Source organism: Hyla sarda, unplaced genomic scaffold (genome assembly GCF_029499605.1).
Source record: "Hyla sarda isolate aHylSar1 unplaced genomic scaffold, aHylSar1.hap1 scaffold_332, whole genome shotgun sequence".
NCBI lineage: Eukaryota > Metazoa > Chordata > Amphibia > Anura > Hylidae > Hyla > Hyla sarda.
In genome coordinates, this window is record NW_026610065.1 from 208,815 (window position 1) to 232,419 (window position 23,605).

The 23,605-nt window shown below is 41.5% G+C and overlaps 1 protein-coding gene across 1 annotated transcript in view; it reads right to left on the minus strand.

The window, feature by feature from the left end:
• Positions 1-1,617: 1,617 nt before the first annotated feature.
• Positions 1,618-23,605, minus strand: part of LOC130330290 (serine/threonine-protein kinase Nek6-like) — a 90,454-nt gene continuing 68,466 nt past the window's right edge. Inside the window, exon 9 of the mRNA XM_056553583.1 lies at positions 1,618-2,674. Coding sequence (XP_056409558.1) covers positions 2,564-2,674 — 111 coding nt within the window. The 3' untranslated portion in view covers positions 1,618-2,563. The remainder of the gene's footprint in view (positions 2,675-23,605) is intronic.

Consider the following 23,605-nt stretch of genomic DNA (forward strand, 5'->3'; position numbering starts at 1 on the left):
TTGCAAAACTACAACTCCCAGCATGCCATTTGGCTGTGCATGCTGGGAGTTGTTGCTTAGCAACAGCAGGAGGCAAACAACTCACCTCCTGCTGTATCCGGCCGCTGCCACTCAGGACGGTGCTACCGCTGACTCCAGGGACCCTCGGCGTCAATGCCAGGGACTCCCACCTACCCCGATGGACTTGCCTGATCACCTCCCAACAGGTTTGATGATTGATGGGTCGTCCGGACCGATCAATCACGCGATCGCGAGGTGGAGTTTGTGCCACCTCACTCCTGCTTTGATTTGCGGTGATCGCCGACATGGGACGATTTCAGCAAGACATCCTGGTCCGGTCCCCGCCCGGCGAGCAGTGGGGATCGGAATTCCCACGGGTATACAAGTACGCCCTGGGTCCCTAAGTGGTTAAATAAGTTATTCTCCAACTGGTTTCTTATCAGCCTATGCTATGACCATATAAAAAAAAAAAAATATATATATATATATATATATATATATATATATATATATTTGTTTAACAGAAATCTGTTGTCAGCAAATATGTATCAGTTGTCTCATCAGGTTTTTCTCATGAAAAGTTTGAGGCGATAGGTTAACACTGCAGGAAACTTTTTCCTATTCAGCTTCAGCACAGATATGGCATCTCTAACAATGAGATCTGTCCCTTTAGTGTTTTACTACCTTAATGGAGGGAAACTGAGCTGTATGTATGGAAATTAGTCCATAAAGTTCAGGAGTAGAAGGAAAGGCTGATAAGAAACCCTTAAGAGAATATCTTCTCTAATAAGCTTCACTTTTTGCAGTCCATAATATAGTGCTAAGGTTAACCTATTGGATTATTTACATGGTCATATAGAATATTTACCTTTAAAAAAAAAATGCAGCATTAAATAGATAGGAATTAAAATAGATGCCACTTGAGTCTTGTATCGTGTGTCTGGTATTTATAACTTAACCCTATTCACTAGTAAAGAAATGAGATATAGTTCACACTAACCCCATTGTAAAGATCACTGGGGGACAGACTGCTGGGACCCTTCTCATGTCTAGGGGATTAGTGTTATAAAATGGATTACCGATTTAACAGATCTTTTCTCTAAACAAAATGCATGCACTAGAAGTAGTCCAGTGCTAATAAATGTATTGGATAGTGGATAAATGTCTGATCGATTTCTCCGCCTCTCCCATAGAAATGAATTAAGGGGGGAGTGTTTGTACCAGCAAACCTGCAGTGTTTGAAACGCTCCCTACACAGCAGCTCAGCCCACGATCAGACATTTATCGCCTATTTTGTGGATAGGGAATAGATTTCATAGCACTAGACATCATCTTAAAGTAAATAAATAGTATGCAGTAAACTTTCTTTAGTGGCAGCTAAAACAGAATTGTATCTTTTGTGTCTTCATGCACCGAACCCTGGAACCCCATAGTATTAAAAGTTGAACATTCACTTTAATGGCTTAATACTGTAGAAAACTTTAAAAAAAAATATTATAAAAATAAATGTAAATAACGGGAAAGTACAAATTCCAATGGATATGTTTGAATCTAAAGATTCTGCATCTTGGATCACAAACGTGTAAGAAAAATCTTCCCTGGAAAAATACAAAGTATGAAGTATTGGTTTATTAGCAAAGTCTTGTTTTTCCAGCCTTACAATAACAGCTTGAATAAGCAATATGTTATAAACATTGCAGCAGATACTGTAACAGTAAGTCTTTACAAGCCTGTATAGGATTCTGTGATTCTCTTTTTTTCTCATAGCCTGCTGGGGGTTACAGTTCACCGGTAGCTTGAGGAATTCCTTCAATATGTTGAACTTTCTCAGAATTCACATTGCTTAGTGATCCAGTCAGTTAAACAATTCTTGACTTGTTTTCCTTATTTTTCTGGATTGTCCACTACAGGGTTAACACTGCTTCTATGGTGACATTTGGCAAACCTTGTCTTTGTAATAAAAAGTTAGATGCAAAGCTACAGTGACCTCTTAACATAGGGGGCCATATCCAATAGAAGGCCACTGGCGCAGTTCTTGGGTAACATTTCTTATTCAAGCCCCCCAAAGAAGAAAAAAACGTAACACATTAGAATTAAGGATTAATAACTAATAATTTGCAAAAAATAGATATATATATATATAATTGATACACTTATACGTCCAGATGCTGGGAGTGAACAACAGCAAATGGGTTCATGAAACTACACAACCTAAAAAAAAAAAGTCTCTATACACTAGAACAAGTTCACTGGAGGAATTATGTTAACGTTCACATTCTAACTTATATTTGGGTACTCCTGGAAGGTACCTCGTTCATCCTAACCTAAATCACACAAAACTCTCGAGAGGTTCTATGTTTGCAATATTACTTCTACAATCCATTATATATGAGTTTTTGTTTTTTCTCCCAGAATTGTCACCTGAGTCCTGACCTACAAAATCCTTTATAGCCAGGGCTGGCCACACCACTGAAGAGACTGCTCTTGCTGGATCTTCTGGGGCCTCCGCTTCTTGCAAGAAGTTTTTATAATTAAGGTGTATGGCATCTTCCTTGACATGGTTTCATGTGCTTGAAGTCCACACATGCATCTGTTTTGCTATCTGATGAACGTAACCAATATCTGGCCTTTGGTCTGGATCTGGGTAAATGCACATGCCGACCAGCTCCCGTAACTGCCAAAAAAAAATATCAGAAAATTACATTTATGTTACATATACATTAGTTATATTTTGGCAAAAAAAGCCCATTTTAAGTAGGTGTTACTGTTAGTTTATAATAAATATTGAAGAAAGACGATACCCAGCACTCACCAGTGATGTACAGTGAAGATTTATTATGCCATAGTGTAGTACAAGGATGCATTTCAGTGTGCCGAAACGTATCCATGTACTACACTATGGCATAATAAATCTTCACTGTGCATCATCTTTCTTCCACCTGTGGCTTTACACAACCTTTTGCACCACCGCAGATTCCACATATCCCTTTATAATAAACTAGCTGAGTACCCAGCATTACCCGGTTTTTCCTTCCTAATCCTTGTCGGAGAAGTAAATCAACAAAGGAGGAAGCTTTTGACTTCATATCCCGTCATCTGATCTTGACCTCATGTCCTGACCACCTATACTGTCCTCATATCCCGTCTTCATATCCAGACCTCATATCCCATCTTTATGTCCCATCCTCATATCCTGTCCTCAGGTGGGACTGATTTGTGATGAAGATAATGTAAGCTGAAAATAGAAGGGGACGTGTCTTTGTGGGACTGGACGTGATTTGCAAGCCAGACCGATGCACAAAAAGGGGTGGGGCTTAAAATGTGGGGGTGTCTGTGAGATGGGGTGTGGCTTGCAAGCCGGATTGACACATTCACCAGGAGATGCGGAGCTTGTGGAGTAAGGTACTGGAAGTCCCATATACTTGCATGGGACTTGAAACAAAAACTCATCTTTTATATAAGGATGTAGGTAAGGGTTAATTTACCTATCATATCTTTTTATTTGACATATAAGTAATATGTGTACCAGGTATTATTGAAATATCTCCAGTCGTACGGAAGTTATGTGGGAACATACATTTCCCATTGATTTGCATGGGACTTTAAACAAAAACCCCGACCCTCACAAATAGGGGTAGTTAAGGGTTAAATTAAGTATCCTATATTTTAAGTGGACATATAAGTAACATGTGACCAAGTATTATCGAAATATCTCCAGCCGTTTGGAAGTTATGTAGTAACATATATTTCCCATTGACTTGTATGGGACTTTAAACAAAAACCTTGACCCTGGCCAATGGGGGTGAGTAAGGGTTAAATCACCTATCCTATGTTTGTTGTAGACATATAAGTAACATGTGTGCCAAGTTTCATGTTAATATCTTTTGTCTCGAGATTGTCTTCTGTATGCCAGTCAGGTCTTAAGGCGTAGCCTCAAGCAAGTAATCACCTCTCATTACTTAAAGACTACACTGCCAATTATTTCGAGGTAATGCCCATTGTCCACACCGACTAAACTCATTTGCTATAATCCAAAGTCCTGGCTCTGAACACTTTTCCTAGCACACATGCTTTGGTGTTAAACAATCAACCACACAAGACTGTTAGAACCAGATGTTGAGCAGGATCTTGCTTTGGTTGTTAATCGTGTATCTCAATAAAAATAAAAATTTTAAGTGTGTAAATAAGGGGATTCAAATGAAAAACAAAAACATTCTGCCTTTTGGACTCCACTGCAACCTAAAAACTGACCTGTGTAAAATTAGTTTTAAAATAAGTTTTCACATGGCAGCCTAATAGTTCCCTGGGGAATAGAGGGTGCACTCACACCACCATTGTACCTCCCATAACATATACCGGTAAGTTGGCAAAATCCCATGCATAGACATAAATGTAATAGACAACATGCTAGCGTCCTGCAGCCACCACTAGGGGGAGCTTTAACAGCTAACTACAAGGTGGATCAGCGGTTAGCACTACTGCACTGCAGAATCTTTGGCTTACATTCGATTAGGCAAATCAGCACGGGAGTTGTATGATTTCCCTCTGTTTGTTCAGGTTTTCAGGTTTCCTCCTCCACTCTAATATAAATTGAGGTTATATTGTGAGTTACAATGGTAATAAAGACCAATGCACTTAGGAACCTGTCAGCACTATAATATAATTATTTATAACACTGACATTATATATATGTCTCAATGTGTGTGTATATTTCAGCATCACTTGCAAATGGCTGGATATGTTTCGATTAAATACACTTTACTAATGTCAACTAAAAATATGGGGTAATTAAATTAACCTTAAAGGGGTAGTCCAGTGGTGAAAAACGTATCCCCCATCCTAAGGATAGGGGATAAGTTTGAGATTGCGGGGGGTCCGACCGCTGGGGCCCCCTGCGATCTCTCTGTATGGGGCCCAGGCTCCCCAGCCAGATAGCGGGTGTCGACCTCCGCACAAAGCGGCGGCCGACACGCCCCCTCAAAACATCTCTACGGCAGAGCCGGAGATTGCCGAAGGCAGCGCTTCGGCTCTGCCATAGAGTTGTATTGAGGGGGCGTGTCGGCCGCCGCTTCGTGCGGAGGTCGACACGCCCCCTTCCCGCGGGCTGTCGGGGCTCCGTACAGGAGATCGCAGGGGGCCCCAGCGGTCGGACCCCCCGCGATCTCAAACTTATCCCCTATCCTTAGGATAGGGGATAAGTTGTTCAGCACTGGGTTCACCACTGGACTACTCCTTTAACCCACGTGTAAAAACGTGGAGGTTTTGGTCTGAAGACCCATGCAAATCTATGGGACTTCTGGTAGCTTACTTCACAAGCTCTGTATCTCTGGGAGAGTGTGTCAGTTCAGGTTGCAAGACACTTCCCCTTCTATTTTCGGCCCTTTATTGTAGGCCACACCCCCTCCCACAAAGTCACATCCCCTTTTATTTTCAGTCTACAATGTCTTTATCTCAAGCTCAATCAAAGGTGCCTGGATCCATTTCTGAAGAGAAATAATTATATTACAGGTTAGGGATAGTGGATTTATGGGGACAGAACGTTGATCCAGGGATTTATTCGGATATTTGTTCTGGAGTTGGAAAGGAAGTTTTTTTTCCCCCTAGTGTTAGGGATCGACCGATATCGATTTTTTAGGGCCGATACCGATAATCTGGGACCTATACCTTATATACCTTATAATAACTTATACCTATATTCCAGCATATTCGGCTTGGAACTTTTATAAGCAAGTCCGGCTGAAGACGTGCAGTAAGCGCTAAGTACCAGCAGGAATACGATAAGTGAAGCAGGGTAATGCGAGCTTTTTTTCCCCCCCCAAAATAGTCCCATAGTTTGTAAAGGGTACAGGGCGTAATGGGGTATTTAATTAATTAGAATTGCCGTCTCTCTCCGGCGCCACACTGCCTCTTCCTCCCGTGTGTCCCTGGTCGTGGAAGGGAGCTCGGTGAGACTGCAGTACTCCTTGTGCTGTAGCATGTCCCCCCCCTCCTTCGGTCAGGTCCCATCTGAGCCCTTAGAACACTGTCTCTCCTCCCAGCAGTGCCGAGCGCTGAGAGGAGGTGAAATAACCCATCCACAACTGGCCACTGTATGTATACAGCGCAGGCTTGCAGCCGGGTGTATGACGGGAGCTCAGGAGCTGAGCTTGCTTCATACTGGCTAATGCTGGGCATCACCGAACCGGGTGATGTCTGGCATTAACCCTTTAGACGCCGCGATCAAAGTTGATCGCAGTGTCTAAAATGGCAAAAACAATCTTCGGTAGCTCAGTGGAGCAGATCGGGACACCCGCGGCAAAACCCACGGGGTCCCGATCAGCTGAGAGGACGGGTGGAGGTTCCCTACCTGCCTCTGGCTAGTCCGATCAGCGCTCCAAAAATGCAGGTAGCCTGATCACTGATCAGTGCTGTGCTATAGGCTCCTATGGCACAACATTGTTCAGTGTCTACAAGCACAGGAGTGATCTGTGTGTCTCCAAGCTGTTACAACACTACAACTCCCAGCATGCCCTACAGCCTTTGGCTGTCTGGGCATGCTGAGAGTTGTAGTTCTGCAACAACTGGAGGCACACGGTGGAAAACATAGCCCAATGGGAAGAAAAAAAAAAGTGAAAAAATAAATAAATTAAGGAAATAATTGTAAAAAAGCCCCTACCCTAAGTAAAAGTTCCCCCTTTTTTCAAATAAAAGTTAACAAAAATAAATATATTTGGTAACGCTGTGTGCATAAATATCCCAACCATTAAAATATAATGTTAAAGGAGAACTTCGGGACATTACAACTTATCCCCTATCCTAAGGATAGGGGATAAGTGTCAGATCGCATGGGGTCCGACCGCTGGGGCCCCCCGTGATATCCTGCATTGCGCCCCGGCTCTTTGCATGAAAGGAGCCTTTTCGACCACAGCACAAAGCTGCAGCAGACATGCCCCCTCCATGCAGTTCTATGGGAGAGCCAGAGCGCTGCTCTTGGCAATCTCCGGCTCTGCCATAGAGCTGCATGGAGGAAGCATGTTGGCTGCAGCTTTGTGCTGTGGTCGAAAAGGCTCCTTTCATGCAAAGCCAGGGTGCAATGCAGGAGATCGCGGGGGGGGGGGGGGGGCCCAGCGGTCGGACCCCATTCGATCTGACACTTATCCCCTATCCTTAGGATAGGGGATAAGTCGTTACATCCGGAGTTTTCCTTTAATGAAACTGCATGGTCAATGACGTAAACATAAAAAAAATACCAACGTCCAGAATTGCTGATTTTTGGTCATTCCATGTAGCAGAAAATAATAAAAAGTGATCAAAAAGTCCCATCAAAACAAAAATGTTACTGATAAAATATATAGATTACATCACACAAAATAAGCCCCTATACAACCCCATACATGGAAAAATAAGTTATAGGGGTAAGAAGATGCATTTCAAGAATACTGATTTATATATATATATATATATATATATATATATATATATATATATATATTTTTTTTTTTTTTTATAAAAAAATTAAAATGTGCTGAGGAAAAATGGAGTAGTTGCCCATAGCAACCAATCAGACAGCTTCTTTTAGTTTTCAGAGGCCTTTTAAAAATTAAACAGTCTGATTGGTTGCTATGGGCAACTGCAGTTTTTCTCTGCACAGGTTTTGATAAATCTCCCCCAGAATTTTTATGTAGTAAAATATAACATTTGGTATCATGTAATCATATGGACCTACAGAATATAGTTAATGTGTCATTGTTACTGAAAAGTGCACTGCGTAGAAACTGTGCGTAGAAACACTGCTTTTTATTTTTTATTTTTTTATTTCTCCCCAGAAATATTTTTTTTCTTATTTGACTGTAGATTTGGTGGTAAAATAAGTGATGTCATTACACAGTACAATTGGTGGCTGCACAAAACAAAGTACTGGTTTAACAAATGTATTTAACTAAAAATATTTTAATAATATAGTTTTTTGTAAAATTTTATTAAATTAACAAAAAATTGGGCAGGGCAATGCATTTTGGTGCATCACTGATATATATTTATATACACTCTGACTTGCACAGTATACAGTAAGCCTGCCTGGATACAAGGAAAAAATTTTTTTTTTTAAATAAAAAAAAACTACAAATTTTAAATGTGTAACATACAACCTTCATTTACACAATAGTCCATTTTATGATAGATTCTTTTTAAGTGACTCCTGGGCTCAGTCACACTATGCAGTTAATAATGCAGACTGCGTCCAAAACTGTAGCAGAAAGGTTCATACATCACTCATATACTGCTGTCAATATATGTATCACTATAAAAAGATCCCATTGTTTGAAAAGGAGTAAGATGGAGTCTCTTTGTATGCGGCTCAGGTCCTGCAGCCAGATGATTGATCTACTGCCTGCCATAATCTGCTATTGTGTTAACAAACTACTCATTGCACCCATTATACCAGATTATAAGTGTTCTCCCTGAGCTGTCACTGGAAATTCTCCTTGAACTTTTACTTTGTCTGTTCTTACACAAATAGGTTTTTCCTCACTAAAGAGACATGGATTATGCTACCTCACCCGTTCAGTACAGTAACGCAATAAATAAAAAACAATGCAACACTACGATTATTAATGGAGTGGGTAAAATATGAGTGCTTTTCTACAAAACATTCCGCAGGGGGAGTGTGGTATGGTAGCTTAACCCACTTCACGCCACAACCAAAGAACACATATAGGCTAAGGCCGCCATGTTTTGTAAACTATGCCAGGACTAAAGCAGTGTTTTAGTTTGTCCTGGCATGTTCCTTTAGTACATTATCAACAGTTCCACTCAAACATCAGTGCCCATCACATGGTATGGATAAGCTAGAATTTTAGCGGAACAAAGTATTCAATTCTTTTACAATGCCCCATCATGATAACAAGGTGTTCACTGAAATCAATAAATGCCCATGAAATGCAATGCAATGAGCCCCCATCATACATAGCATCAGCATACTGTCAAAGTGCAGATATGGCACGACAACATCAACATTGGTCAGTGCCCTTAGACTTAGAGTCTAGTACTTTATTAGGATAATTTTGCATGTTAGATGTTCCTGTTGACCAGTGTGTGAGTAGGTCTATCAGTAGATATATAGATATGGACAGACACATATCATTTATCCAAAGACTGGGTCAGAGCATCTTCAAAATGGCAGATTTTGTATGGTATGCAGTGGATAGTACCTACCAAACGTGGTTCAAGAACGATCAGCCCGTGACAGGGTCATGGGTATCCAAGACTCATAAGAACCAAAAGCTAGCCCGACTGGTAAAATCTCACAGAAGAGCTACTATAGCACAAAAACTATAATAGTTAAAGAAGAACTGTAGTGCATCCTACGGATAGGGGATAAGTTATAGATTGCAGGGTGTTCGACTGCTGGGGTCCCTCGTGATCTCCTGTATGGGGCTGCAACAGTTTGCTGGAAGGGGGCGTTCTGTCCCCCCCATGATGCGGCAGCCGACCCCCCCTACATCCCATAAAGATACATGGAAGGAGCATGTCTGCCGCTGCTTCCTGCTGGGGACGGCATGGGGGTAGCCAAACGTCAGTCATAGCGCCCATGCTGATCCCCGTTCTCAGGTCAAAGTACCTACAATGGGGATTTAACCATCACAACTTGATCATGGAGCAATGGAAGGAGGCGGCCTGGTCTGATGAATCACATTTTCTTGTACATCATATGGATAGCCATTTACCATCTACCTAAACACTGTACAAGTCATGGCAGCAATATTTTCTAATGGCTGTGGCTTCTTTTAACAGAATAATGTCCTATTATTCAGGAATCGTTTGAAGAAAAAGGTTTTGTGGTGCCCAGGCCTCAGATTTTCACATTTCTGCAACCTTCACAAAAGTAGGCAGGTGGTTATAATGTTATGCCTTATAGGTGTATATGATCATAACTCAGCCTCATAATCCGCCATAATGCAGCCTCCCTTGCAGGCACAATTGATGGAAAGAACAATAAATACTACTGTGCTTCATAACAATACAATTACTATATCTTTTTTTCTAGCACATATATAGCATTTGTTATCTTTAGCTTACTCGTCACACAGTTTATTAAAAATGTTTGGAAAAGACGTGTGGAGAACAAAAATAAGACCCTCTGATATCTCATACTCCCTCAAGATCACTACCTTTTCATTATTTAATTGCCCGGCTCAGGACTGCGGCCCAATAATGGCAAATCAATGGCATTACAGCTAAAAGAGCAATTTTCTTGGTTCTACCCTGGTTTGTAACACTGGAAGCATTTAATATTTTATCAGACATAATGAACACAATTGGTGTGCATGAAAACAGAATTACTGCTGGAGTGAACCAGGAGGAAAGATGCCGCTTTAGTCAGGATCTTTATGAGGTTACAAAGGATCAGGACTCTGGGGAGCGAGGGAGTTGATCAGCTACACACCGCGCTCCGCTCTGCTCTCTCAGGGGGACACAGAGAGACGAGGAAAAAAACAACAACATTCAAACATGATCAATTGGAAATATTTGCTGTGAGCGTGGAAAAAAAATGAGGCCGGATAGCTGATATTTCCCTGGATCACTGACGTCTGTTACAGGCCGAGCAATGTCCATTGAGCCACATGATAGCGGCGGTTTGATAATTGATTGTGATATTGATTCACTGCTCGGAGATGTTCATGGTTACAATGTACATGGAGATGAATAGTGGGGCAGACTTCATGTGGACAGGTCTCAGTGACATTCAATAACCCTGTCAATTACTGCCCAATGTGTTCCTGGCTTATAAAGGGTTTCCAAAGCAGCATGGCGGTGACCGGGGGCATACAAGGGGTCCACAGGTCAGGCACTTGTCAATAATCTACTGTGATCAATATGTCTGTGTTACTAAGAATTCATACTCAAAATCTAACCTACCAATAAGGGAACAGAGACAGCTTTAAATGTTGAAATATAGATGTAACACACACACATACATATACACACACACACACCGAAAGTCCCAAACAACTAACTTTAGCCCTGCAGACTGACCTGCCCCATACTCTGATCAAGCTACAGGCCAGAAAAGGCCTGTAGTCTGCACTGCTTTAAGTAACATGGGAACAGGGTTAAGCGAGTATTTTAGCTTTTATTTATTTTGTACACATGGTTTGGCACTGTGCTTAAGGTCATCACTGGGCAGAGACTGGGCACTTAATGGGACATTTCTACACGCTATTGAGGCAATCTGGTAAATAGTTTTGGACAAACTGATTAAGTACAATTCATTTAGATTTGCACTGTGTGGCACTATTACTGTCTATCTGCTTGGTAAGATCTTTGTTGAGAACACTAATACTGTTGGGGCACCAGCTGGTCCCATTAGGCTAGGTTCACACTACAGAATTTCTGCCTGCAATTCCACATTGAAATTGTGGACAGAATTTCTGCTTACTAAAATGTACATGCGAGTCCATGGGTTGGTAATTTTTTTAAGCAGAATTTGTGAATGGAAAATTTGCTTTCAAATTTCTGCCTGAATAATGGTGGCGCTCATTCTTCAAGTAGATCTACTTCAGGGATGCACAACATTTATGTGCACCTCGCAGGCAGGGGTGCTGTTTGGACTCCATGCATTATGTATTTCACATCCTTTTATTGCCTAACCTATACTACTACTACTACTACATGTTACCACCTTGAATGGGGGGAAAATGAGTTGAGGAGTTTTTATTGTATATATCTTTATAATATTTTTCAGCACATTGTTTGCAATGTTGTCACTATTATTTTCTAGATTTGTAAATGGTGATGCATCATCATTAGAGTATTTGTTATACGGTCAATAGGGTATCTTAGGGCCCTATAGTGGGCAGCCGGCGATTGAAGTGGGGGCTCATCCTCCACTGGTAGGTAGGGTGATTGTGGGAGTGAGTGATTTAAGGACAGAATTTTGTGTAATCTATATCTTTATTCATGCTGTTCCTCCACCAGAAGCATTTACTATACGTCAGTACTGACTCCAACATCCTACGTCTGAAGCCTCTCCAAAACGGTGAGTGATTACTTTTGCCCTATATGGTATATGTATGTACATTCTTTGTCTTTTTGTCATAGATATACACCATACATTTCTTTTTTGTGGCATACTAGCCCTTATGCGTTTTTCTCACATTGGTGTATTTTAACATAGTATAAATAAAAGTTATATCTTAAAAGGGTATTGTGTTATAAAATTAGGCCAGCCTCTGTAATCCCGTACCTACATTGTTGAACAGTATTTAAATGGTAGGATCTACTCGTGGAACACATTGCAGTCTATTTGGGATGGCAATGTCCACGCCGTCTTATGGCCGCACTTGAAATCTCTAGAAGAATTTTTCCGTCTGGAAATTCCGTAGTGTGAACCTAACCTTACTGTTGGAGGAACTGTGTGTTGCAACAATTACTATTAGAGGCACCGTCTGTGCACAGTTATATTCTGTGAAGCTATTTATAACAGTAATCACTGTACAGGGCCCCGTCTGCTCATAATTTTGTTTTTGGGGGGACACCTTTTTGGGGTGACTATAGTCATGTCACAATTATCTCTGTGGTACAGCATTTGGGTGCACTGGGGAGCATAGCAAGCATTGTATTAGGCTTTGTATCAGCAGGATAACACTGTCCGGGCACCTAAATGATGTTTGTAATGAAAATATTTGACAATATCTGATCGGTGCTGTATTCCCTTGTACGTTCTGTAGTAATATACATCATGTGACTGGGTCTCATCAGTGCTATATACTGAGCCCACCAACTTCTGCAAGTTCAGACAACCCTCAGAGAATATGGCGGCCTAACACCGTCGTCAAATAACGTAGTTGGAGAGCAGGGTCAGGTGTGCTCTTTCTTCTCTGCCCGATCCTATTGTTCTGGCAGAGATAAGCCTCTGCCAGTCAGGAGAGATTACAGTCAGCAGTTATTTAAAGTCTATGGCCAGCTTAAAGGGAATCTGTCAGCTGTATTTGTGTCTCAGTTTTTAGATACTATTGAATAGCTGTTGGGGTATTAAAGCAAACCTTTCTTGGAACCGATTGAGGATGCAAAAATTAATAAAATCACCTTTTAATTTCTCAGCCATGTGTCAAGGAGGCGGGGCTGGACTTCTTAATCCCATCGTTACCCTAAACTGATAGTGATGTACCCATTGACCCCTTAAGGACATAGGACGTATGAATACGTCCTAAGTCCGGTCCCTGTCTATAACGTCATATAGCGTCATAGCGGGATGGTCCCGGTTCCTATTTACAGCCGGGACCCGTGGCTAATAGCCGGCGGCCGCGCGCTATTAACCCTTCCAATGCGGCGCTCAAAGCTGAGCCCCGCATCGAAAGTGAAAGTAAATGCCTCCCGGCTGCTCAGTCAGGCTGATTGGGGTCATCGCGATCAGCTACCCGGAGAGAAGAAGGTCCCTACCTTCTTGTGTCGGCGTCCCGGCTCTGATTGATTGCTCCATGCCTGAGTTACAGGCTGGAGCAATCAACCGTCGATTACACAGCTTGTTGCCATGGCAATCAGCCATTGCATTGCTCGCAAAAAAAAAAAAAAAAGTGTTGAAAAAAAGTTAACCCTTTCAGGTATTCCCTTCTGAATTAAAAGTTTAAATCACCACGCATTTCCTAGTAACAAAATAAAACAGTGTAAGTAAAAATAAACATTTGTGGTATCACCGCATGCGGAAATGTCCGAATTATAAAGTATACCGCTTTTAAAACCGCACGTTCAATGGCGTACGCGCAAAAAATTCCAAAGTCCAAAATAGCGCATTTTTGATCACTTTTTATACCACAAAAAAAAGTGAATAAAAAGTGATCAAAAAGTCTGATCAGAGCAAGAATAGTACCGCTAAAAACTTCAGATCACGGCGCAAAAAATGAGCCCTCAAAGCACCCTAAACACCAAAAAATAAAAAAGTTATAGGGCTCAGAAAATGACAATTTTAAACTTATAAATTTTCCTGCATGTATTTCAGATTTTTTTCTGAAGTGATACAAAATCAAGCCTATACAAGTAGGGTATCATTTTAACCGTATGGACCTACAGAATAAAGATAAAGTGTCATTTTTACCGAAAAATTTACTGCGTACAAACGGAAGCCCCCAAAATGTACAAAATGGCATTTTTTCTTTTTTATCCGTTTCGCCGTGGATTTTTTGGTAAAATGACTAATGTCACTGTTAAGTAGAATTGGTGGCGCAAAAAATAAGTCATAATACCGATTTTTAGGTGCAAAATTGAAAGGGTTATGATTTTTTAAAGGCAAGGAGGAAAGAACGAAAATGCAAAAACGTGAAATCGCTCAGTCCTTAAGGGGTTAAATAGGCACTGTCAGATCCAAAAACGTTTTATATGTTGATACAGAGGAAAATTAAAGACCTTTTGTAACATGGTTGTTTAAAATTTTTAGAAATTTAATAAAGGCTCCTAAAAATACCACCACTAGGGGTCCCCATGGACAAGAAATTACTCATGACTAGGCTGCATGTACAGATCCACCAATCACCTCCCACCACCATAAGGGAGGGACATGGCCCCTTCCCATGAGAGGATTTCTAACACTGTGAGCTAATGAAAAGTTGCATTTATATAATAAACCTAGTAACTTTTTTTTATTTTTAGGGATCTGACAGGTAGGCTTTAAGAACAAATATATATATACTGTATATATATATATATATATATATATATTTATTTTTTTATAATTTTTTTTTACCTAGAAAATCACCATAGACTCCCATGGATTAAAAGCTTTGCCTCCATATATCATCAAAGATATTCGTATTCCACATAATCTATAATAAATTTAGGGTAAATACGATTAGTGGTGGGTTTGCAGTGTAGGTGGACGGCCAGCACAGCAAGTTTTCCTTCCAGGATGCTCTTGCCTACATTCAGGCCTGATGAAGGTGCGTGCGAGTGCATGAATGCGTTGTTCAGCATCATTTTATCTGTGAATAAAAAAAAGTCCTGTGCATTGGTGATGTCCTTTTTGTCACTCCCTTAACAGCAGCGCTCGAGTCCTCCCCTTTTTTTGTTGTTGTCTACGTCCATTTTTGCACCTACAGGTTTCCGGATAGGGGGTATTGAGCTGCACACTGCACATCTCCTTTTATAAATCTCATGCCTATATAATGCCTAATATAGAGTTGTGCCTATCCTATAGCACAACCTAGCAAGGTTAGTCCGGCACTACAGGTGTGGTGACAGGTTTCCTTGTTTCCAGTATATACTACACCACGGACCACCTTGGTATTTTGTTTGTTTTTGTCTCCACTCGGTGTAGGTGGAGGCACCAACATATGTGAAAAATACAGCAGTGTCCAGATATGATGCGCACTGCATCAACTAAAAGCAACAAAATCGGTGCAGCATATAATTTTTCTGTATTTTAATGCTGTATTTTTGTGTTTTCTAGCTGCAAGTGGCATATACAGGTAATCTTCAATGCAACTCAGCAGAGAAAGTAGCTGGTGCAATAGTAACTAATATTAACAAAACTATCATTCAGAGACTGCCATATAAAAGAGAATCTGCACCATCTTGATTTCTTTAAAAAAATAAAAAAATAAACAATACACCAGGTTTCACTGCTATCCTTCAATAGATCTGCATACATTCAATTAACAGAATGCCCAATTAATGATATACAAATACATTTTAACCCAATTGGTATTCATCAGGTCAAGACAAAGCCTTGCATACACAGTACAGATCTAGGATGTTCCAAAATGGAAGATTAATGGAAAGAACAAATATACGAGGTAATAAACAAGTAAGCAAAATATACAGCATAGTCTTCTCAAATATCTGCAAAAAAATCTCCAAACTGCAGAATCCAATGTGCCCCCAGAGGTTACTTTTTAAAGCTGGATTGTAGCACACTCTGGGGTAGTTTGTGGAGAGATTATTTTTCATGAACCATTGTGGATACAAGAAGAGACCCCAGGAGAGCGCTTTGGATAGACACAGCACAAACCAGAATATAAATTAAGGCCAAGGATCAGCAGGTAGAAGGGGTCAGCTAGGGTCTGGCCATTCATTTTTAATCTATGTGCCGCTCTGTATTCTTTATGGAGGAGATTATCTCACGCCGAACCAAATCTCTGACAAAGAGAAGACGTGCTACTTTTACTGGCAGAAGCAGCATGTACAGACAGCTAAACCAGAGCCAAAGGGCTCGCCCTACGCACTCTCACTCTGGCGCTGTGCTAATAGTGCATGCACACCATCTGGAGCCTAGCTCTGACTGAGCTGGTGCTTTGGAGCCTTAAACACTCCTTCGCACCCTCAGCTGTATCACTGTACTTACATGTGCTCTTTAGCTCTGCCAGAGGGAGGTGGACAGACAGTAATTGTACAGACAGGAAACACATCTGTCAACTTACACTAATTCCAGGAGCCAACAGGCAAATACGGAGCTGTGTGTCACAGGAGCGTGAAATACGGCGAGGGCACAGAGGCTCTGTGTACACATGCTGGGCATCACCGAGCTTATGGATGATTTAAATACTAGGATTTGGTAGTGGATTTATCTTTTATTTACAAGCATATTGAACTATTTCATACATAAATTATATATATATATATATATATATATATATATATATATATATATATACATATATAAAGTGATCCCTCAAATTACAATAACCTCAACATACAATAGTTTCATCATGCAATGGTCTTGTCTGGACCATTGTAACTTGAAACCATAAACATTATACAATGCTACAGACAGTCCAGATCTGTGAAACATGTCAATGGCTGGAAGAACTGACCAATCAGAATGGGCATTCACTGGTAAAACCCCTGTATTACTGAAGAGTATGCACTGACTGGCTGTCTGGTAGCGCCTCCTACAGTAACGGGAGGTATTACATGATCTGTACTCTTCACCTGTCCCAGGGTTAATTTGGACACCAGGTGAGGGCGGCTCCATTTTAAATTTTTGTACACTGTGTGTACTGTACAGGAGTACTAAGAACAAGCAATTCACGGGGTTGTGTTCGGGGTGTGCTTATAAAATATAACTTTTAATTAGGTTTATGATAAAAACCACCAAATGTAATTAATGTGTACGTGACCAGCACCAAAACTCAAATTAAATAAAAACCAGATATCCGGGAGCTAGATAAAGCTTATAGGCAGTAATGTTCAACCCGTGCCACAGTTATGATATACCAACGTTTATACTATAGACCGCCGACGCGTTTCTGCCATCATATAGCAGATGGCGTCATCAGGTAGGTATATATGACAAGATGGTAGCTATATAACAATGAGAGACTCCTGATTAACAGTTCTACTATTGTTGTATACCATTAAATATGCAAATATTTCCCCATTGATGCTGTAGGGAAAGAGTCAGGGAAATATTCATATACAGCAGTTGTAGTAAGTAGATTCCTGTAAAAGAAGATGACGTCCACAATACAGGGCCTATAGCCAGATTCAAGTCCTGTAAGGGAAAGGCAATGATGACGCTCAATCATTGGCAATAGATATCCCTCTGTGGGATCTCAGGAGTGAAGACTGCTGGTCTGCCTAAAAGAAAGACACAAATATATATATATTCAAGTCGCGCCCTGAAAAAAAATGGATTTAGTGTAGCAAAGTCCCATGCTATACTCACGGTTCCCGTAGTCCCGTGGCGAGCACGACAACCTGCTGTGGCGCAGGGAGCTGGCTCTATCCAGCTCAGCTCGCTACTGTGAGCGAGCTGCCGGCGTCTGACGTCACTACCGGTATAGACCGGAAGTATATACGCGCACAGCCGCGCCTCCTCCATGACGCACAAACCAGAGGGGGCGGACACTGCAACAGGTAACACGGCTCGTGCGCATGTCTAACAGGCTCCGTCAATGGTAGTGACGATGAAGTAGATACATAAGTCTGCAGTGTGTAGATCTATCAATATGTGTACTATCTACTCATATTAAACAGTGAAATTGTCACCATAAATATGAAGTAGGATGAAAATTAGATTAACAAGAGGACAGGCGGAAGGCACGGGGTAGAGGCTCCAGGCAAGACTATAATTATTTTATTAAATTAAATTATTGCACTTTGGGATTGATAGCACACACGGGGTGGTCAAAGATAGGGGATGGATAGATAGCAGGGGCCTAAGGAACCTAGGCTAACCCTATTATTCCCTGTGTTTTGGCCCTAAAGCCTAGGTGGGGTGGCCGCCCTAAAAAGTGCGGTCCCGCTCTGGAACCTCCTGATGCAACCTATCAAAGCTGCCTAATAGTGGTAACCACTATCTCCCTAAGACCTACTAAGGTCTTCCCTCACTCCCTGAAGGGGTCACCAGTTAGCCACCACCCCTGTGTCTATAAAAAGCACTCAAAGTTCAATTGCTCATTTAAGCCCCTAGGGGCTACTGTGTCCAGTCGATATATCCAACGACACTCACGTTTGAGTAGTAATGTATCTAGATCCCCCCCCCCCCCTGTGTGGGGGTTACTCTCTCTATTCCTACAAATTTAATGGCATCTAGGCTGTCCTGATGCTGTTCATTTAAATGTAGAGCTATTGAAGTATCTCTGTGGTTTCGGATATCTCCAATATGCTCGAGAACTCTTCTTTTGAGCTCTCTAGTTGTTTTCCCTATCTAAATCAAGGGACAAGGACAAATGGCAGCATAGATGACATATTTAGATGAGCAATTGATAAACTGTCTAATTGGTAAAGTTTCTTGATGGTAATTCGGTATCTTGTCTGTCTTGAGAATATACTGGCACGCTCGGCAGTGTCCACACTTGTTACAGCCTGTAGGTTCGCTCAATCTTTCTAGCAAGTTTTGGGAGGCTGTCTCTGGCTCTAGATGGCTCCAGACCACCGAATCGATTTCTGCAAAGCTTGAAGAACAAAAGATTGACCCAGACTTTGTTAATAAAGAATCTCAGATACAAAATCAAATTGAAAAACATCAATATAACTTAAAACTTCGGAAACATAATCAATTTGTCCGCGACTTTGTGGACTTCAAGGAAAACCGGGCCTTCACCGTTCTCGAACAAAATCCACCTCAGAGAGCTATTGACACGGAGATCTCCTCCTCCGACACAGACGTTTCGGAGGGTGGATCATCCAGCTCAAGAAGAGGAGGCAATAAGGGATCAGGTAGGGGCCATAGAGGAAGAGGCAGAGGTAAAGGTAAAAGGAGAGGGAATAACAATCAGACACCAGGATGTGTTGGACCCTCTGCCTCCTACTCTTCACCTTTTTTAGAGAGGGACCCATACCAGCTAAGGTTTCCACCACGGACGCAAACCCATCCACAGAAACGTTAGATGACGATACACAAATAATTAATTCATCCCAAGTCACAGAAAGCCGTACTTAGGAAGGGTTTGTCTTTTGTCCCTACTTTTGAATACAATGATTTTGAATGGACCAAGGATATCAATTTATTCTCGCGTAAACTGAGATGGCATACATTTTTTAAGTTACAGAGTAAAAGACCGGGTCAGATATATGGTATGTCCCCCGAGGAACTGTTGGTAACCAGGGATCTGGTTACACTATTGGAGGACAATGAGAGAGTGGAGGGACAGGGTTCCTTCACAGACCTCAAGAATAAGAGTAAGAACTTCCCGCCCCTGGGCGATACGTCATGTATCGATGTCTTTACAAACTCAGTACTTAGGGACTTGAGACAAATATCCCCTTCACAACCATGTAATAGAGACAATCTGACTTTCCCTGAAAGGAGGGTGTTAACACAATTGCAAAAAAACAAACAACTGATAATTAAAGCCTCTGATAAGGGGGGAACATTGTGCTGTTAGATAGATTAAAATATATACGTATGTGCAGAAGACTGTTAGACGACAGCGATACATACGAATCATTATGGACAGATCCCACCCATGTCTACTCTCAAGAATTACTTGCCATTCTAAATGCAGCTTTCGAAAAGAAACTAATAGATCAGAAAGAACTAGATTTTTTGAGACCACAAAAGCCAGTTATCCCCACATTCTATGCCTTGCCCAAATTCCATAAAGGCCTGATGCCTCTAAAAGGCCGTCCCATTGTCTGTGGGATAGGGGGCTTGGCACAGAATGTGGGGATATACTTGGACAGAATTCTAAGACAGTTTGTCCTATCCCTTCCATCCTATTTAAGGGATACTATGGACTTGTTACAGAGAATTGAGGGTATTTCACTGAATGACAACATGATATTCGCGAGCATCGACGTGGAAGCCCTATATTCCTCCATCCGCCACGAAGTGGGTCTCCAAGCAATGACCTACTATTTAAGTTCTCGTGGAAATTCTTATCGTGAGCATAATACATTTATACTTCAGTTATTGGAGTTTGTACTAACAAAAAACTATTTCCTGCTTAATGGCCACTTTTTCCATCAGATCAGGGGGACCGCCATGGGGTCCCCCTGTGCGCCTAGCTATGCTAATCTCACGTTAGGATGGTGGGAGGCAACATCTCTCTTTAATGATGAAAGGGAACAATTCACTGAACAAGCCCTAACCTGACTATGCTATATAGACGATGTGTTCGTCATCTGGCATGGTAACAAGGGCGAGTTTGAACAACTGGTGAATTCCATCAACCAGAACCAATTTGGTCTGTTCTTTACATTTGAGACCCAAGAAAAGGAAATTAATTTTCTTGATGTTAAGATTTACAGAGACAGCAATGACACGGTTCAGACAACCATTTACCGTAAAAGAACTGTGACGTACAGCCTCCTGAGGTGGGAGAGTTGCCACCCGGGCCCCCTAAAAAGGGGGATCCCGAAGGGACAATATCTCCGCCTCAGGAGGAACTGCTCGTCGCAATAAGAATTTAGGAGGGAGGCGGATGTCATGAGGCGGAGGTTCACAAATAGGGGTTACCCTAATTTTGTGCTGTCAAAGCATACCAGGCAGCACTGAGGACCCCAAGGAATGAACTTCTCATCCCCCGCCATAGGGAGACTCAATCCCCAACAGCAAGAATTCTAGGCACATTTGACAAGAGGGCACCAAAGATTAGAGAAATAATCTCCAAACACTGGGAAATCCTAAGGATGGACCCGAACCTCCGAGATATTGTACAAGAAACCCCCCAAATTACATACAGATGGGGGAAAAGTATCGGGGACTTGGTGGTCTGGAGCCATCTAGAGCCAGAGACAGCCTCCCAAAACTGGCTAGAAAGATTGAGCGAACCTACAGGCTGTTACAAGGGTGGACACTGCCGAGCATGCCAGTATATTCTCAAGACAGACAAGATACCGAATTACCATCAAGAGACTTTACCAATTAGACAGTTTATTAATTGCTCATCTAAATATGTCATCTATGCTACCATTTGTCCTTGTCCCTTGATATACATAGGGAAAACAACTAGAGAGCTCAAAAGAAGAGTTCTCGAGCATATCGGAGATATCCGAAACCACGGAGATACTTCAATAGCTCTACATATAAATGAACAGCATCAAGACAGCCTAGATGCCATTAAATTTGTAGGAATAGAGAGAGTAACCCCCACACAGAGGGGGGGGGGGGATCTAGATACATTACTACTCAAACGTGAGTGTCATTTGATATATCGACTGGACACAGTAGGGCTTAAATGAGCAATTGAACTTTGGGTGCTTTTTATAGACACAGGGGTGGTGGCTAACTGGTGACCCCTTCAGGTAGTGAGGGAAGACCTTAATAGGTCTTTAGGAGATAGTGGTCACAACTATTAGGCAGCTTTGATAGGTTGCATCAGGAGGTTCCTTTTTAGGGCGGCCACCCCGCCTAGGCTTTAGGGCCAAAACACAGGGAATAATAGGGTTAACCTAGGTTCCTTAGGCCCCTGCTATCTATCCATCCCCTATCTTTGACTAGGGCCTCCCCCCCCCCCTCATTCACCACCCCATGTGTGCTATCAATCCCAAAGTGCAATAATCTAATTTAATGAAATAATTATAGTCTTGCCTGGAGCCTCTACCCCGTGCCTTCCGCCTGTCCTCTTGTTAATCTAATTTTCATCCTACATCATATTTATGGTGACAATTTCACTGTTTAATATGAGTAGATAGTACACATATTGATAGATCTACACACTGCAGACTTATGTATCTACTTCATTGAGCCGATTCTGTATTATACATTGTAAGCCAGCCTCTAAGCCCGCTGTGTTTTTGTAATATCGTCACTACCATTGACGGAGCCTGTTAGACATGGGCACGAGCCGTGTTACCTGTTGCAGTGTCCGCCCCCTCTGGTTTGTGCATCATGGAGGAGGCGCGGCTGTGTGCGTATATACTTCCGGTCTATACCGATAGTGACGTCAGACGCCGGCAGCTCGCTCATAGTAGCGAGCCGAGCTGGATAGAGCCAGCTCCCTGTGCTACAGCAGGTTGTCGCGCTCGCCCTGGGACTACGGGAACCGTGAGTATAGCATGGGACTTTGCTACACTAAGTCCATTTTTTTAAGGGCGCGACTTGAATATATATATTTGTGTCTTTCTTTTAGGCAGACCAGCGGTCTTGAGACCCCACAGAGGGATATCTATTGCCAATGATTGAGCGTCATCATTGCCTTTCCCTTACAGGACTTGAATCTGGCTATAGGCCCTGTACTGTGGACATCCTCTTCTTTTACAGGAATCTATTTAATACAACTGTTGTATATGAATATTTCCCTGACTCTTTCCCTACAGCATCAATGGGGAAATATATGCATATTTAATGGTATACAACAATAGTAGAACTGTTAATCAGGAGTCTCTCATTGTTATATAGCTACCATCTTGTCATATATACCTCCCTGATGACGCCATCCGCTATATGATGGCAGAAACGCGTCAGCGGTCTATAGTATAAACGTTGGTATATCATAACTGTGGCACGGGTTGAGCATTATTGCCTATAAGCTTTATCTAGCTCCCGGATGTCTGGTTTTTATTTAATTTGAGTTTTGGTGCTGGTCACGTACACATTAATTACTTTTGGTGGTTTTTATCATAAACCTAATTAAAAGTTATATTTTATAAGCACACCCCGAACACAACCCCGTGAATTGCTTGTTCTTAGTGCTTATGATTTATGCTGGGTGATCTATAATCAAACTGTGGCTTTGACATGGAGCCCAACAATACCCACGCCCCTATATATGTGTACTGTACAGGACCCTGAAGAAGCTCTTGTCCTCTATATAGACAGTGATTACAGCTCCCAGCAGATCTTTCTTACTTTTATATAGTTACATAGTTACATAGTTAGTATGGTTGAAAAAAGACATACGTCCATCAAGTTCAACCAGGGAATTGAAGGGAAGGGTGTAAGGGGATAAGGGGAAGGGATGTAGTTTTATAATTCTGCATAAAATTTATAATTCTGCATATGTAAGGACTTGCTTCATCTATATTATTTATCTACCTATTTTTCTTTAATCCTCACTTTTTCCTATTTTTGGATGACATTTTGGGGCATCAGATTTCCAGGAATCAATTCATATTGCATAGATAGATTAGATAGATAGATAATTAGATAGATAAATAAATTAGATATATAGATTAGATAGAATAGACAGATATATATACATATATATACACACATACACATATACACACATCAACATACGTGCACATG